The sequence below is a fragment of the Emiliania huxleyi genome (genome assembly GCF_000372725.1).
Source record: "Emiliania huxleyi CCMP1516 chromosome Unknown EMIHUscaffold_163, whole genome shotgun sequence".
NCBI lineage: Eukaryota > Haptophyta > Isochrysidales > Noelaerhabdaceae > Emiliania > Emiliania huxleyi.
The window spans coordinates 205885-219774 of record NW_005200951.1 but is presented as its reverse complement, the minus strand read 5'-3'; the positions used below and the strand labels follow the sequence as shown (position 1 = coordinate 219774).

General features: G+C 65.4%; 6 protein-coding genes across 6 annotated transcripts in view; 5 read left to right on the top strand and 1 right to left on the bottom strand.

Moving 5' to 3' along the window:
* Nucleotides 1-1242: 1242 nt before the first annotated feature.
* EMIHUDRAFT_230406 (hypothetical protein) lies at nucleotides 1243-2906 on the top strand (the record flags this gene model as incomplete). The annotated part of the gene is made up of 2 exons (XM_005785175.1): nucleotides 1243-1302; nucleotides 1452-2906. The coding sequence occupies 2 exons, from the start codon at nucleotides 1243-1245 to the stop codon at nucleotides 2904-2906; spliced, it is 1515 nt and encodes a 504-aa protein (XP_005785232.1).
* A 131-nt stretch (nucleotides 2907-3037) lies between these two features.
* Nucleotides 3038-4701, top strand: EMIHUDRAFT_230405 (hypothetical protein; the record flags this gene model as incomplete). The annotated part of the gene is made up of 2 exons (XM_005785174.1): nucleotides 3038-3070; nucleotides 3727-4701. 2 exons carry the CDS (start codon nucleotides 3038-3040, stop codon nucleotides 4699-4701), a joined length of 1008 nt encoding a protein of 335 aa, XP_005785231.1.
* Nucleotides 4702-4840: 139 nt separating this feature from the next.
* EMIHUDRAFT_230404 (hypothetical protein) lies at nucleotides 4841-5179 on the bottom strand (the record flags this gene model as incomplete). Its single annotated transcript, XM_005785173.1, has 2 exons — nucleotides 4841-4902; nucleotides 5086-5179. The coding sequence occupies 2 exons, from the start codon at nucleotides 5177-5179 to the stop codon at nucleotides 4841-4843; spliced, it is 156 nt and encodes a 51-aa protein (XP_005785230.1).
* Nucleotides 5180-10375: 5196 nt separating this feature from the next.
* Nucleotides 10376-10911, top strand: EMIHUDRAFT_230400 (hypothetical protein; the record flags this gene model as incomplete). The annotated part of the gene is made up of 2 exons (XM_005785172.1): nucleotides 10376-10786; nucleotides 10885-10911. The coding sequence occupies 2 exons, from the start codon at nucleotides 10376-10378 to the stop codon at nucleotides 10909-10911; spliced, it is 438 nt and encodes a 145-aa protein (XP_005785229.1).
* Nucleotides 10912-11104: 193 nt separating this feature from the next.
* EMIHUDRAFT_230399 (hypothetical protein) lies at nucleotides 11105-11836 on the top strand (the record flags this gene model as incomplete). Its single annotated transcript, XM_005785171.1, has 3 exons — nucleotides 11105-11248; nucleotides 11612-11738; nucleotides 11823-11836. The coding sequence occupies 3 exons, from the start codon at nucleotides 11105-11107 to the stop codon at nucleotides 11834-11836; spliced, it is 285 nt and encodes a 94-aa protein (XP_005785228.1).
* Nucleotides 11837-12277: 441 nt separating this feature from the next.
* The window catches only part of EMIHUDRAFT_455963 (hypothetical protein), a gene marked incomplete at both ends in the record, with an annotated part of 1765 nt that continues 152 nt past the window's right edge, over nucleotides 12278-13890 (top strand). The window contains 7 exons of the mRNA XM_005785170.1: nucleotides 12278-12436; nucleotides 12731-12781; nucleotides 12927-12977; nucleotides 13118-13171; nucleotides 13242-13379; nucleotides 13561-13598; nucleotides 13673-13739. Of these exons, the coding sequence (XP_005785227.1) occupies nucleotides 12278-12436; nucleotides 12731-12781; nucleotides 12927-12977; nucleotides 13118-13171; nucleotides 13242-13379; nucleotides 13561-13598; nucleotides 13673-13739 (558 nt within the window). The remainder of the gene's footprint in view (nucleotides 12437-12730; nucleotides 12782-12926; nucleotides 12978-13117; nucleotides 13172-13241; nucleotides 13380-13560; nucleotides 13599-13672; nucleotides 13740-13890) is intronic.

The following is a 13890-nucleotide window of genomic DNA, read 5'->3' as shown; positions in this document are numbered from 1 at the left end:
GGCAGGCCACTCTCAGGCCCTACAAACAACCATCAGTTCAGAGAGAGCTTCAGTTCACCCACTTGAGGTTGACATCGTGATTTGCCCCGCTTTTTCTGCTGTGTGAAAATTCCGGCGTGAAGAGAGGGGGAAACCCGAGCGGGAGGGCCCAGACCTACCATCCTCCGTCTGCATTAGAGTCAAAAAAGAAAACACTGGCCAAAGTCGGAAATTTCTTCGGCCTCGCCCGACCACAGCCTCTCTCGACGACCAAAATTACTCGCCGGCCTATCGATGGGCAGCAGCCCATCGGCTCCACTCGAGCTCAGCGACGGGACATTGGTGGGCGATGCGTCGGACGCAGGAAAGGAGCGGCACGGCACAGTGCTAGCGTCGGCTTCCGCCGCAGCCATACATACAGCGAATGCACCACATCTTAGGCGTTCGCCGCAGCCATCCAGCGAATGCACCACATCTTTCGGAGTGATGTGCAGTTAGATGCTCGCTGCGAAAAACCGCTGTGAGATGAGCGAGCTTGACAGTCCCACACCCTCGCGCCGTTGCCGTCTCCCACACTAGCTTCGGGCGGGTGCAGACTTAGGTCGCCCACTACAGGTTGTGACGACGAGTTCTGTGCGGTGAGCGACGCAATCAACGCGCACGGGAGAGATAGTGAGCCGTTCAAGGCCGCAGCAGAGCGGCTTAAGGCGTGTCAAGGCCGCCGCGCGCGCCAGATGGCTGCCATCGAGGGCAGGTGCGGCCCTGCGCAAGAGGCATTTCGTCGCTGTGTGCAGGACACCAACGAGAAAAGGGGGCCGGGCAAGGAGCACGAATGTCTGCCTGTCCTGCACAGCTTCTTGGACTGTGCCGACATCGCTCTTGGTGAGGGTGAGGTGTAAAGGTGTAAATGGGGAAGGATTGCAATAAACTTCTGCACACACCACACGAAGTGGTGGGGCAAGAGGTGGCAAAACTCGCATCTCCAGACTCCGGTCTCCGCACCCAGACGACAGGAAGGAGCGGCCCCAACGGGGGAAATTTTTATTCGGATGATTTTCAACGGGGGGCAGGCCCACCCAGTGTGCCCCGTGCCCCGGGGGGGGGAGTTCGAATTAAAAGTACAAACTGGCCCCCCCGGGCCCCCCCCCCCCCCCCCCCGAGTTTTGCACGGCCTTAGTTTTGCTCGGCCCTATTCGTGCGTCCACGTCAGAGAGGTTTCCAATCGATCGCCCTGGCCGACTTGGCCGGTTGCACAGACCATCGATGCCAGGCCGACTGGCGAGGGAGCTGCTGGCAGTCGTGCGGCTTGGCCTCCCAAGCATGGTCACGCAGTTGAGCGAGTGGGCACGGGAGATAGATGCACAGTCTGTCCGCGCCGGCCGCCACACGCATCCCGCCAGCACAGTGCTGCGTGCGCTGGGCTCAAGCTCTTGCCCTCTATTTGCCCGCAACATTCTCTCTCCTCTCCGCAGGCGCCTGTGCTGGTGATGATGGGCCGGGTGGGAAGCTTGAGCCCAGCACACGTGGCAGGCGCCGGGATGGGGCAGATGTACACCAACTTGACTGGACTCGCGCTCATTTATGCGCTGGGCTTTGGCTGCCAAGGTCTCTTCTCACAGGCCTTCGGCGCAAAGGACTACGACAGGCTCAGCCTCCTCCTCAAGCGGCTGCTGCTCCTGCGGCTGGTCTGCGCGCTAGCTGTCACGCTGCCACTCTGGCTGGGCGCCGGCCGCCTCCTCCTCCTCGCGGGAATGCCTCGCGACGTGGTTCGACTCACGCAGACGTTCGTCCTGTGGCGGCTGCCGGCGCTGCCGTGCCTCATCCTGCGCAACGACCTGACCAACTTCCTGCTCGCCCAGCGAGTCACGCTGCGCCCGACGGCCATCAACACCACTGTCAACTTCGCCGTGCTCCTCGCCCTGCCGCTCTGCATGGACAGCCTCGGCCTCGGCTTCGCCGGCGCCGCTCTGGCCTTCACGCTGAAAGACATGGCGCAGGGCAGCCTCCTACTCGCCCTCGGCTCCCGCTGGGTGCACGCTGGCGCTTGGCCGACTTGGAGGAGCGGGTGGCGAGCGGCGGCGAGCGGGTGGCTCGAGCTCGCGGCGCTGGGCGTGCCGTCGGCGGTGATGATGTGGGGCGAGTGGTTCGCGTGGGAATTCAACCTCTTTCTTGCGGGGGCGCTGTGCGAGGGCGGGGCCGCCTGCCCCGCGATCGAGGCATACCCAATCCTGTCGAACACAATGGTGCTGGGCTTCATGGTCCAGTTCGGGTTTGCAATGGCGGCGGGCACGCGCACGGGCAATGCGTTTGGCGCGGGGCGCGGTGGGGACGCGCGCTTCACTGCCGGCGTGGCGCTCGCGCTGGTCACCTCCATCAGCGCCGCAGTCGCCGCCGTCCTCGTCGCGATGCGGCACCAATGGGCAGGCTGGTTCCTAGCGGGCGACCCTGCGGGCGACGTCTCGCGGCTGGTCGCCGAGAGCTTGCCTTGGGTGGCCGCGTACATCGTCGGAGACACGCTGGGCCCCGGTTGGGCGCACACCTTGCTGTGGAGCCTTGGCACCCCACTCGTCAAGCCCGCCGCCCTCGTCGTTTTCGCCTTTTGGGTGGTGGGTGTGCCGCTTGGCTGCATCCTTGCCTTCCAGCGCGGCCTCGGACTGCTCGGGCTGTGGATCGGGCTCGCCACCGGCATGTGGGTACATGGGGGTGGGCTCGTGGCATACATTTACTGCTGCGGGGGCGTGACGTGGAGCCGCGTGGGACCCGCTACCTCGGTGCTGGAGCCGCCCCTCGAGGGAGTGGAAGAGGGCGAGAGCTCAGCGGGGCCCACTCCGGCGGAGGGCAAGGACGCCGTTCTTCCGCGGGCGAGAGGACTGCCGGGCGGCGTCGAGACGGGGCTGACGACGGCGCCGGCGGGACTGGAGTGCTGAGCGGGAACCTTGCGCAGGCGGCTTCGAGCGTGGCCGGAGAGGCGAGGTCCTCGTTCAGCACGTAGCCGGTCTCGTCCTCGCGGTCCACGAAGGAATCGAGCAGCACCAGCTCTGCGAGCGGCCTCTCGGTCATGAGCCGCAGCGCGCTGCAGCAGGCGCTGCAGGTCGTCTCGTGCTGCAGCCGGCGCTGTGCGACCACGCTCTAGCACAAGCAGCGTTGCGGGCTCGCCAACGGACCGAGCCGCAGCCCTTCAGCCTTCCATGAGGAAGCCCTGCATTTTCGAGCTAACCAGGAGCCGACGCCGCGCGCTGGCTAGGTCTGCGGAGCTTTTTGCGCCGCACCTTACCTCTGGGTCTGTGGCGGGTTCGCGCAGGCGATGCGGTGCCAGCACACCTGTTTCTTTTTTGAGAGACCTCCCTTCGTTTTGTAAGGCAAAAGAAAGAAAGAAACCAGTCAACCCAAGGGAGAGAGGGAGTATAGGCGAGAGCCGGGACGGCACGGACGCTGCCGCCACCCCGCACCACACAGTGGATGTCGCCCACCCTTGGGCGTCTGCCTTGCCTGTCTCTCCTCGCAGTCTCTAGCCGAGAACGCAGAGCGCGAACGATAAGGTTGTTGCTCGCCTTCCCTCCCGGACAGACGTCGGGCTGGTGGTTCGACACCTTTCACGGTTCATGGGGTGTGAGGACTTGTGCGTTTATGTGAAGACTTGGGAGAGAGATTTTTGAAAACCAACAAGAAATATACGTTAGAGCATACAAGCACTAAAATAAAGAAATCATGCGTACTAGGTCTGGACTCATCCATCCATGTCCGAAGAACGAGCTGCTTACCTACGAGGTGATCTGCCCGGGCGTCGGTTACATCCAGTCTCGTGATGATCTTGGTGCAGCACGGGGTGAGGAGGAGCCATGTGACTCCTACGCCTATCGAGAGAGTTGGCGACTACACCCTAGTTCGCGCTGGGAGCAGCGGACGGAGAACTTCACTTGCGTCGGCAAGCTTGCGCGCTCGGAGTTCTCCAGGACGTCGTGCGACGTCAAGCCCCACCGCGTCGAAGCGTCAGCTGACTCACCTGCCAGAGCACTGTGTCACACCATCTCGGAGCACGGCTGGAGCCTGCACGACGCCCTTGGTGGACGTGGCCCGTCGCCGCCAGATGTGATGCACCGCTTCCAGTGTGAACTCTGCGGCGAGGCGTCGCTTCGGGACCAGGCCAAGAACGCCGAGCTGGAGGCCGAGTTGCGCGCGCAGGATTTGCAGCGCGAGCAGGAATGGAAGAAGACGAACGAGGTACAGCAGAAGCGCAAGCGCCTCGAGAAGGAGGAAGCGCAGAAGAGGAGGCTCGCGCTCCTATCATCGCCACCGCATGTGACCACCACTACCACATGCAGGAGCGCGCAGGCCCTCGGGGGCAGCGGCACACAGGCAGACGAAGACGTGCGGCGCTTCAACCTGCTCAAGATCGCAGAACTCAAGCGCGTCTGTGCGGTTAACCAGCTGCTGGTGTCCGGTTCGAAGCCACAGCTCGTCGAGCGTCTACTCGGTTGCAAGATGCATGGTCGATTGGGCTCCAGATGCCCACGCTGCGGGAACAGCAAGCTCGAGCTACTCTACGCACCCGACAGCGATGAGGAGCCGCACGCCGTCCAGTGCAAGCACATGAAGGGCAGGGGCCGGCCCTGCAGCTTCAGGAGGGAGTTCACAACGGCTACGAAGGCCAGCGTGCTTAGGGGATGGCTAGTTGACAGCGCCGACGGCGACCTGCACAGGGTGGGAATGGTGGTGCCGTAAAAGCCACCACCACGCGTGACTGTGCAGGGGTGGTGCGACTGAAGGACTGGCTGTGTGAGTGTGAGCGGTGACCGGTGAGGACTGAGGTCCCTGGTGCTTAGGTGGTGCGGACTGAGGTCGAGGATCAACAAATTCTCAATTAGTCGTACCAGCTCCTCGCCACCCACCACCGCCGGCGCGGACCGTGTCCGTGTTGCGGGTCTGTCGGTAAGTGGTAAGACGTGTTGTGCCGACTGTCACTTTGCTTCGTGCGATTTCGGGCCTGGGCTAGTGCTTTTGTGAGAAAACGCATGAGAGGATGAAGCTGTGTATGATTTTGACCGCGCAAGATAAAGGGTGGCTAAGGGCTCTGCCCGCAAGGCGCCCGCGTCGCAGACGCGGTACCATTGACAAATCTGCGATATACCCCCACACGAGCAAATAGCAAAATCCGAATACCGTGCACGAACTGCGTGATGTAAGCCTTCAGCTGGTGCATGCGTAAAGAGAGAGAAGAGAGAGAGTACGTGCGTAAACCAAGAACGTCCGCCAAATCCGTCCTTCGGCGCAACTTGAGGGAAAGCCCCTGATCGAGCCCAGCGTGCCCGCGGCCGCCTCCCGCGCAGCACCGCCGCTGGGGACGCCCCAGCGGATCGAGCTCATGCACCGGGCAAAGAAGGACGCTACAGAAGCGGTCGGAGAGGCAGCCGGCGTCTGCCGTCACAACGAGTCCCAGCGCTGGTTGGACATGCGCGTCGGCTCGCCCGAGGACTGCTGTCGCGACCCTCCCGTCGTGCCGCAGCCTCCGAAGAGCTCTGCAACCGAGGAGAGTGATGGTGCGCCTCCCCTCACTGCTGGCCTGGCTGCGCACCGCCCCACAAAGCACCCCCTCGAGCATCTCTACAAGTACAAGCACAAGGGCGACCTTCTCCAAGTCGTCAACGCGCCCGGAGCGGTCTCCACCTACTGCGGTCGAGGGTCGCAGATCCGGCTGACTGTCAACCTCTACGGCAAGCTGGGTCAGCAGTGGGGCCTTGTGAACAGCGCACTCGGGGAGGTGGTCGAGGTGATCTACCCGACAGCCGAGGCCGCCGCCGACGAACTCTGCGTCCCGCTCGTCGTGGCGCGCTTTCAAAACTACACGGGCCCCGCGTTCTGCGCCGCCCGACCCAAGCTCGTGCTGCTGCCTGCGGTGAGGGACTCGGTAGTTGTGACCCCCCTGGAGTGAGTGAGTGAGGACAGGAGAGAGAGAGAGCTGTGTGGTGTTGGTGTACGCAATAACGGGACAGGGTAGTCGTTCTCTCTAGCTCCCCTTCTAGCTCTTAGCATGAGCTGCGCCCTGTGTCCGACCCCTTTTGCGCAGCAACACCTTAAACTTTTCAGGCCCTCCCTCCAAATTCGGGTCGGAGCGTAGCGGAGTGGGCCCCGAGTTTGAAAAGGGCGAAGGACGCTTGCGTGCGTCCTAGCCTCCAACAACGCCTCCCCGGCGCAGAGGGGCCCCCGGAGGGATGCTCAACCGCTCCACGCCACGCCGCTTGCGGCGGTCCTCTTCCCAGCTAGGAGCTCAATATTTTTTTCACGGCTGCTCGCACCGGTGTATGCCAGCTCCAGCCAGCTCGACCACTCCCTGCCCCCGCTCCTGCCACTCCGCTCAACTTCTTCCTCATCGCTCTCCGCTGCCTCGTTCTGCGACGGCCGATCCCTTGCTCTGCCGCCGCCTGCCGATCCCTTGCTCAACAGGGAACACAGGAATGAGACCCGCTACCGCCTGCTCCCGGCAGTCAGCGCTGCGCGCCTGCCTTGCCGCCGCTGCCGCGGCCATCGGCTCGCCTCCCGCCACCGCCCGCAATCTGCCTCAGCCCACCGCCGCGAGCGGCGCTGCCCGCGGAACGGTAGAGGCTCTGCGGCCGATCGTTCGCTCGGCCGCGGCGGTCGCCGCGGCCGCGGCTGCGCCGTCCGACCTCGACGCGTGCGCCGCCGCGCTCGCCAGGCTGCCCGACAGCGAGACGCCCTTCAAGCGGCTGTTTGACGAGTACTCGGAGGGCGTGTCGTACAAGCAGACCTACCTGGACCAGAACGCGTTCCTCGTCTACTACACGCGCGGCTTCGACGGCGCCGGCCGGCCGTCGATCGAGGCGGAGAGCGCCGGCGAGGCGCTCCAAAAGGCGCAGTACGGAGCCCGCAACGACGCGTGGATCGCAGTCGACGACGCACGGCAGGAGGTCCAGTTCTTGCGCGCGCACCCGCCGGCGCGCCCGCACATGCACACGCTCGCGCCGGCTCGCGCCACACTGAGGAGCCTCTGCCTGCAGGCGGATGCGGACGAGTACTCTGAGCTGCGCGACGCGCTGCGGAGGGCGAGGGCCGCTTTCGATTCTTACCTCGCGCTGGCGCCGGCGGAGCAGGTGTCGGCGGCGCGCGAGGCGGAGGGGAGGGAGGGAGGGAGTAGATGAGTTCGATTTTTTATCACATCAGGCATATATTACGAGGTCCTACTCCTAGTATGGGTACATATATGCTGCGGTGGTGACGTAAAACAAAACGCGACCCAGTCATCTCAGTCATCTCTGACTCAGTCATCCGTCAGCGGCCCCCTGGCGGCACAGACCGTGCCAGAGAGCGCGCACAGCGCGGCGGCGGCCGCCATCTAACATCCTTTCCCGATGCGCTCTGTCGCCGCCAGTGAATCTGAATGATCTAGAATGGCAGCCGAGCACTGCCAGCCGAGCCGCTCGGGCGTGGCACCCCCAGAAGTCAAGAGAGCGGCCTGGCGACCGCTCCTCCAAGTACCACCTTCGCATCGCCCAATGCGATCCGCGCGCGAGCACCAGCGGCGGCACGAGGTCAGAGCTCAGAGGTGGGAGGGGTCAAAGACCATTGCCGCGCCCGACGCGGCCGCCTCTGTCGCCATTCTTTCCATGGCTCGGCGCACCTGGCGCAGCTCGCGCTCACGGTCCTCCCGCTCGACCACCTCGGGCACCACGAAGGTTCGCTAGCAGTCCACCAGCTCCGGCCCCTCGCCGCCCTCGAAGCGCGCCTCGTCCCACGCGATCAGGTAGCCCAGCCGCATCACCTCCACCGCTCGCTTGCGCGCCGCCTCCGGGAAGAGCTCGTGCGACTGCGGCGACCACTCCGCCGCCTTGAGGATGAGCCTGCCCACCTCCACCGCCGCCGCCTTAAGCTCGAGGTTGGACGGCCTGAGGGTAGGAGAGGGGAGGGGGGGCCTCGGGGGGGAGTCAGAGAGAGAGAGAGGGAGGAAAAGAGGGAGGGAGGGAGGGAGGGAGGAAGAGGGGGGGAGGGGGAGCGGGAGGGAGGGAGGGAGGCTGGGAGGGAGGGAGAGGGAGGGAGGGAGAGAGAGAGAGAGCCACCGCGCCTGAGCGCGAGCGTCTTGGCCTCGCCCGCTACCAGCACGCCGAAGCGGCCCGATGAAGCGTTCGCGGAGACGACGACGCCCGTCTTGCCGTTCAGCGAGGGCCGCGAGACGAGAGAGTGGATCGCGACGGTGGAACCGACCGCTGCAGCGGTCGGATCCGACTCGCTCCACAAGCAGAGGGCGCGAGCCCGCTCGAGGGCGGATGGCTCGCCGGCGAGCGGGTCCGCGCCGCCGCGCAGCAGCGCCCGCGCCCGTTCGACGGTGAGCGCCTGCGGACAATGATGGAGCGTGAGGAGGACAATGCCCTCACGCCGCGGCTGCCCTGCAAGTCTCGGGCACGCCTCGAGGTGCTGCAGTGGCAGCCAGGAGTCGACCAGCGCGCCGTTCTCGTATTGGTGGAGAAACTTTGGGCAGCGGCTGGCGGCCAGCCAAGCGGCCACGTCGGAGTGGCCGTTTTGGGTCGCCGCCTGCTCGGGTGTGCCGACCGGCGTCTGGCGAGAAGCACCGAAGGAAGAGACGATCTGGGCGCACTCGAGGCGGCCGTGCTGGCATGCCTTGCACAGAGGCGTGATGCCGTTCGCGGTGGCTTCGTTGACGTCGGCGCCGGAGTCGCAAAGCACGCGCACGCACTCGGGGTGGCCCTGCTGGCACGCCAAGAGCAGCGGCGTGTGGGCCAGGGGAAGGCCGACGGCTAGGTTGAGCACAGCGCCACCCTCGATTAGAAGCCTGGCAGACGTGTGGTGGCCGTGATAGCACGCGGCGCTCAATGGGGCGAGCCCGGACTTGGCCACAATGTTGACGTTGGCACCCGCCCCGATGCATACGCGCACGCAATCGGGGTGGCCGTTGGCGGCAGCCATCAACAGGGCAGAGAACCCATCGCAGTCCCGCAGCGTCTCGTCCACAGCTGCACCCGCCTGAAGCAGAGCCTCGGCGCACTCGATGTGGCCCCGCTGGCAGGCTATGAAGAACGCGGTCGTGCCTGCAAGGAACTCGTCCTTAGCGTTCCCGCAAGTTGGGGCCAAGCCCACGTCCGCCCCTGACGCGAGCAGCAACCGGAGGCAATCGGCGTGGCCGCTCGATGCTGCGTGCCACAGAGGTGCGCGCCCGCTCCCGTCCGCAGCGTCGAGGCGGTCGACTGCCGCTCTGGCTCCAAGGAGCAACTCGACGCACGGGGTTTGGCCGTCGAAGACAGCTTGTCCCAGCGGCGTAAAGCCATTGTTCGCTCGCTGCTCCACGTCGGCGCCAGCAGTCAGCAGAATGGTCACGAACTCCGGCATGCCAAAGTGACCAGCCAGATAAAGGGGGGAGTACCCGTCGGCGTCGGCGAGGTTGATGTCGGCGCCGGCGCCGAGGAGTTGCTTCAGAACCTCGACAGCGCGGGCCATTCTCCCTCTGGCGGCGGCGGCGGCGCCAGCCTTACTTTCGCCACCCTCTGCATGCAGGAAGCCCCATTGCTCCCACGCTCTGGGGGACTGCATCACCGCGGTAAGGAGCGCCGTATCGCCACCCTCGAGGATGAGATCAGGCGACGCGCCGTGCGAGAGGAGGATCTCGACGCAGCGAGGGGCGTTGAAGCGCGCGGCGTAGCAGAGGAGGGAATCGCCGCCGGGAAACGCAGAGACGGGACAAAAGTTGACGTTAACTGGCATCTCGTCCAGCGCCGCGGCGAGTGCGACGGCGTCATCATCATGGATTGCCGCGATCCCGGCTTCAATCAGGCGGCGCACACCATGTGCGATGCCCTTCTTGGCGAACAGGCGTCGAGATTGGCGCTGTACGAGTCGGTGTAGATTTCGACGGCCGAGGAGGGGGCGGCGGCATTCTCCTCGGTCTGCACATCCATTTATCTCGCCCCTCCGCTCGCCTGCCAGCTGCGTGTGCCGCAAGATCTCTCAGTCCAGCTGCTCATTCAATGTTGCTTCAGCATGGGCGAAAGCATGCAATTGCATTGAGCCCGAAGTTTTCTTTTTTACATACATCATTCAGAGAAGAACAAAACAAGAACACAACGCACTCTCTCACATGACAAGCGATCCCACGACAGCGATTGTGGGGACTACATGATCCGTACGTGAAGGGTGGAGGGGCCCGTCCGCGGAGCTTACCATGCGGAATCGACCCTTTCCAGTGCTCAAGTGCTCAACCAGGTGTGGGTATTGACCGCAGCGAATATGTTCACACCTTGAGCGGAGGCCAATTGATTCGCGATACTCTGGCAAAAAAGGGGTTGGCAACGGGCTTTTGCGGGGGCAAGCCTTCAGCTGGTGCCAAAACGTACCAAAACGTCCGTCCCGTCGACCAAATACGCGGTCGGTAGAAATGGCTTGCTTGCAAGAATGGGATGCCGACAGGCGTCAGGCGGCGCATGCCGAGAAGTCGCTTGCCGTGCGGGAGCTCGTGCGCCTCTCCCTGCGCGTGCAGTCCACGGGCGTCGTCGCGGAGCTTCATCTCGACACGGCACTGGTTGCTCCGAGCGGCAGCGGAGCTGATCACGAGCGACGAATTCGCCGGGGATGCCAGGCAACAGATGGGCGCGCAGATAATTGGCGTGGCGTCCTAAACAACGCGACCGACGAGCATGCTCAACTGCTGCGCGACGCTCTCTGCGACCCCGACTTTTGTATGCGCTTTGCCATTCGCCGCCGCATTGGCTCAGGGGGCACAGTCCGCTTGCAGTGGCTCTTCCGCACGAATAGCGTTGTTGGCCGCATGCGTCCTGGCATCGGGAGGGTCCGCCTAAGAGGAAGTACGTTCGTAAGAACTGATACATATACTTTTTGTGCGTGGAGCGTCTTCCCCTTTTGCGCAGCAACACCTTAAACTTTTAGGCCCTCCAAATTCGGGTCGGAGCGTAGCGGAGTGGGCCCCGAGTTTGAAAAGGGCGACGGACGCTTGCGTCCTAGCCTCCAACAACGCCTCCCCGGCGCAGAGGGGCCCCCGGAGGGATGCTCAACCGCTCCACGCCACGCCGCTCGCGGCGGTCCTATTCCCAGCTCCGCTGAGGGCGTGTCGCGTTATTCTTTCTCACCTATTCCTGTGTGTGCACCGATGCTCCTCGCTGCGCTCCCCGCGCTGGCTGCGTGCAGCGCGCTGCGTCCGAGCTTTCGCCAGCCCTCCGCGCCCACGCGGCGGCACGCGATGATATTCGCCAGCGAGGGCGACAAACTCGAAACGGAACGAGCCGCAGTCGAGGTGCGCTCCCGTTGCCACCCTGCCACTGTTGCCGTCACCCACATTGGCTGCAGCTCTCCGGCACTGCTCGCGGCTCTCCTCGACCCGCCTGCCTCGTGTGATTTGCAGGCGCTGCGGGCGAGGGTCGCAGAGCTCGAGCAGTCGGTGGCGCAGCAGCGCGAGGCGGTGGCGTCGGAGGCCGAGACGTCGAGGCGGCAGTCGGCCGAGGTGGCGGCGGAGGCGGAGGCGGAGGCGCACCCCGCGTCGGATGCCCATCCCGCGCCGTCCGCAGCGGCACCGGCGCCGGCGACGCCGGCGAGCGAGCGCGGCCTCGACCTCTCTGTCTCGGAAGGAGTGTTGGCGGAGCTGCGGGCGCCGTTCGAGGCAAACGCGTCGCAGTTCAGCGAGTCAACGTGGTCCGAGGCGGTCGCGTCGGTGGAGGCGGCGCTCGCGGCCGGCTGGGAGGCGCAGGCCGAGGAGAGGGCAGAACTGCGCGCCGCCATCGAGGCGCGTAAGACTCGCGGCCGGATGCTCCGCGAGATGGCGCGAGATGGCGCGAGATGGCGCGAGATGGCGCGAGGTTGCGCGAGAGTAGGCGCGGAAGAGTGACCCGGCGGGCGGCGCCGGCGACGAGGTGTGGCGATGCCTGCGCCGCGTCCGATCTCGGCCGCTCTCGGCTACTCTCGGCCGCTCTCGGCTGCTCTCGGCTGCTCTCGGCTACTCCCGATCTCGCCCGATCTCGGCTGCTCTCCCCACCAGGTGGCGACGCTGAAGCGGGGCTGGGAGCTCGCCGCCAACGAGAGCGGCATCACCCTCGGCACGACGGCGGACTTGTTTGGCATCCTCGCCTCTCTCACCCCCGAAGAGCCTCAGGGCGAGGGACAGCCGAGAGACAGCCGAGAGGGATAGCCGAGAGGGATAGCCGAGAGGTGGCCGAGAGATAGCCGAGAGACAGCCGAGAGACAGCCGAGAGAGATAGCCGAGAGAAATGGCCGAGAGAGATGGCCGAGAGATGCGAGAGGGCGAGCCGGCTCGACGCCCAAGGAAAGAATGAGCCGCTGCCGCTGCACCGCAAGAAGGAAGAAAATAGGCGAGGGCGCCGGCTCGACGCCGCTCGTCGTGGCGCTCGACGGGAGCGCGCTCATGCTTGACCCCGCCGCCGCCGCGGCTCGGCTGACCTCGCTGGACGAGCACGCGCGCCTCGGGCGCGTGGAGAATACCGCGCCTCGGGAGGGGAGATTGCCGGAGATCACACCCGAGGGGGTGGTCCGAGATAGGCTCGTCGCAGTGCGCCGACCAGCCTGTGAGTGGCCTATTAGCTCACTCTTGGAATGCGTCCGGGTCGCATAGGCTCGTCGAGTACCGCGTCTTTGCGCGCGCGCTAGCCCGCGACCGCAGCTTCTGCGCCCTCGCCGCCGCGAGCGAGCCGGCGGGGGGCACGAGGCGAGGTCGACGAGGTGGAGCGAGACGGCCCGAGACGGCCCCGAGATTCTCCGAGATTAGGCGGACATCGGCGTCCTCGGCGCCGCGACGGCGGCGGCGTTCACCGGCTCGGTGATGGGCGGCTGGCGCGACGGCGACAAGCACGCGGGGGGGTGGGGGGTGCGAGCCGTGTTTTCTTCTTCTTAGGTGAGCGGGGCGGTCAGCACAGTGGGGTTTCTGCTTCTGACTTCCCCTGGCTTGTGTCCGGTTGCGGCAGGTGATGGGCGGCTGGCGCGACGGCGACGCGGGGATGCTCGAGCGGCGAGAGGCGGCCAGCATTCAGTGCTATTAAATGAGTCATCCTTCATCAGTAATTGGGATGCGCGAGCGGCGGCAGGCGACCGACATCGCCGAGGAGAGTTCCTCTCCTCACGCCTCTCGTCGCGCAGCCCGTGGTGCGTTGCTTAGGCGATCGACCTCGCCGAGTCGGAGCTCGACAGCGCGCTCGGCGAGATTGCGGAGGCGGAGCGGCGCCCCGAGCCGGCCGAGCCGCAGCTGTCAGCTCACGGTGCAGGCGTGTCCCGTGTCGTAGGCGGAGCAGCGCTCCGAGCCCGTCGCCCTCGGCCCGTGGCTGAAGCGGTACTTTGCGCTCGCGCGCCGGTCCGAGTGTGGCTTCTCACCCTTCATGGTCTTGCTGCTGCTGCAGTGCGTCGAGTCGCAGTCTGTCGAGGAGACACGTAGCCGAGATGTCGCCGAGATGTCGCCGAGATGTCGCCGAGATGTCGCCGAGATGTCGCCGAGATGTCGCCGAGATGTCGCCGAGATGTCGCCGAGATGTCGCCGAGATGTAGCCGCAGTCTGTCGAGGCGGCCTTCTCTTCTGCGGCACGCCCGTCCCCTCCTCCTCTTCAGGCGGCCTCCGTGTACATCGCCTCCCGCGCGCTCGGACGGCGCCCCTTCCCGAGGCGCGGCCGAGGCGCGCGCCACGGGGTTCGTCTCCGACCCAGCGTCTCTCTCTCTCCAGGCTCAACCTTGCGAGGCAGGCCGAGGAGCGCGCGCTCGGCGTCCCGGCCGCGATCGAGTTGGACCGGTGAAGCCCCCTCCCCCCCTCCATGGGGTCGGAGGCTTTTTCGGTTGCCGGTCTGGGCCCCCCTGCCCTGGGTGTTGGCCGCTGCGGCTCCGGTCGCTTGGGGCCCCTGTTTCGCGCCTTGCGTTGCTGGCGTTGCGGGTTCTTTTTTCTGC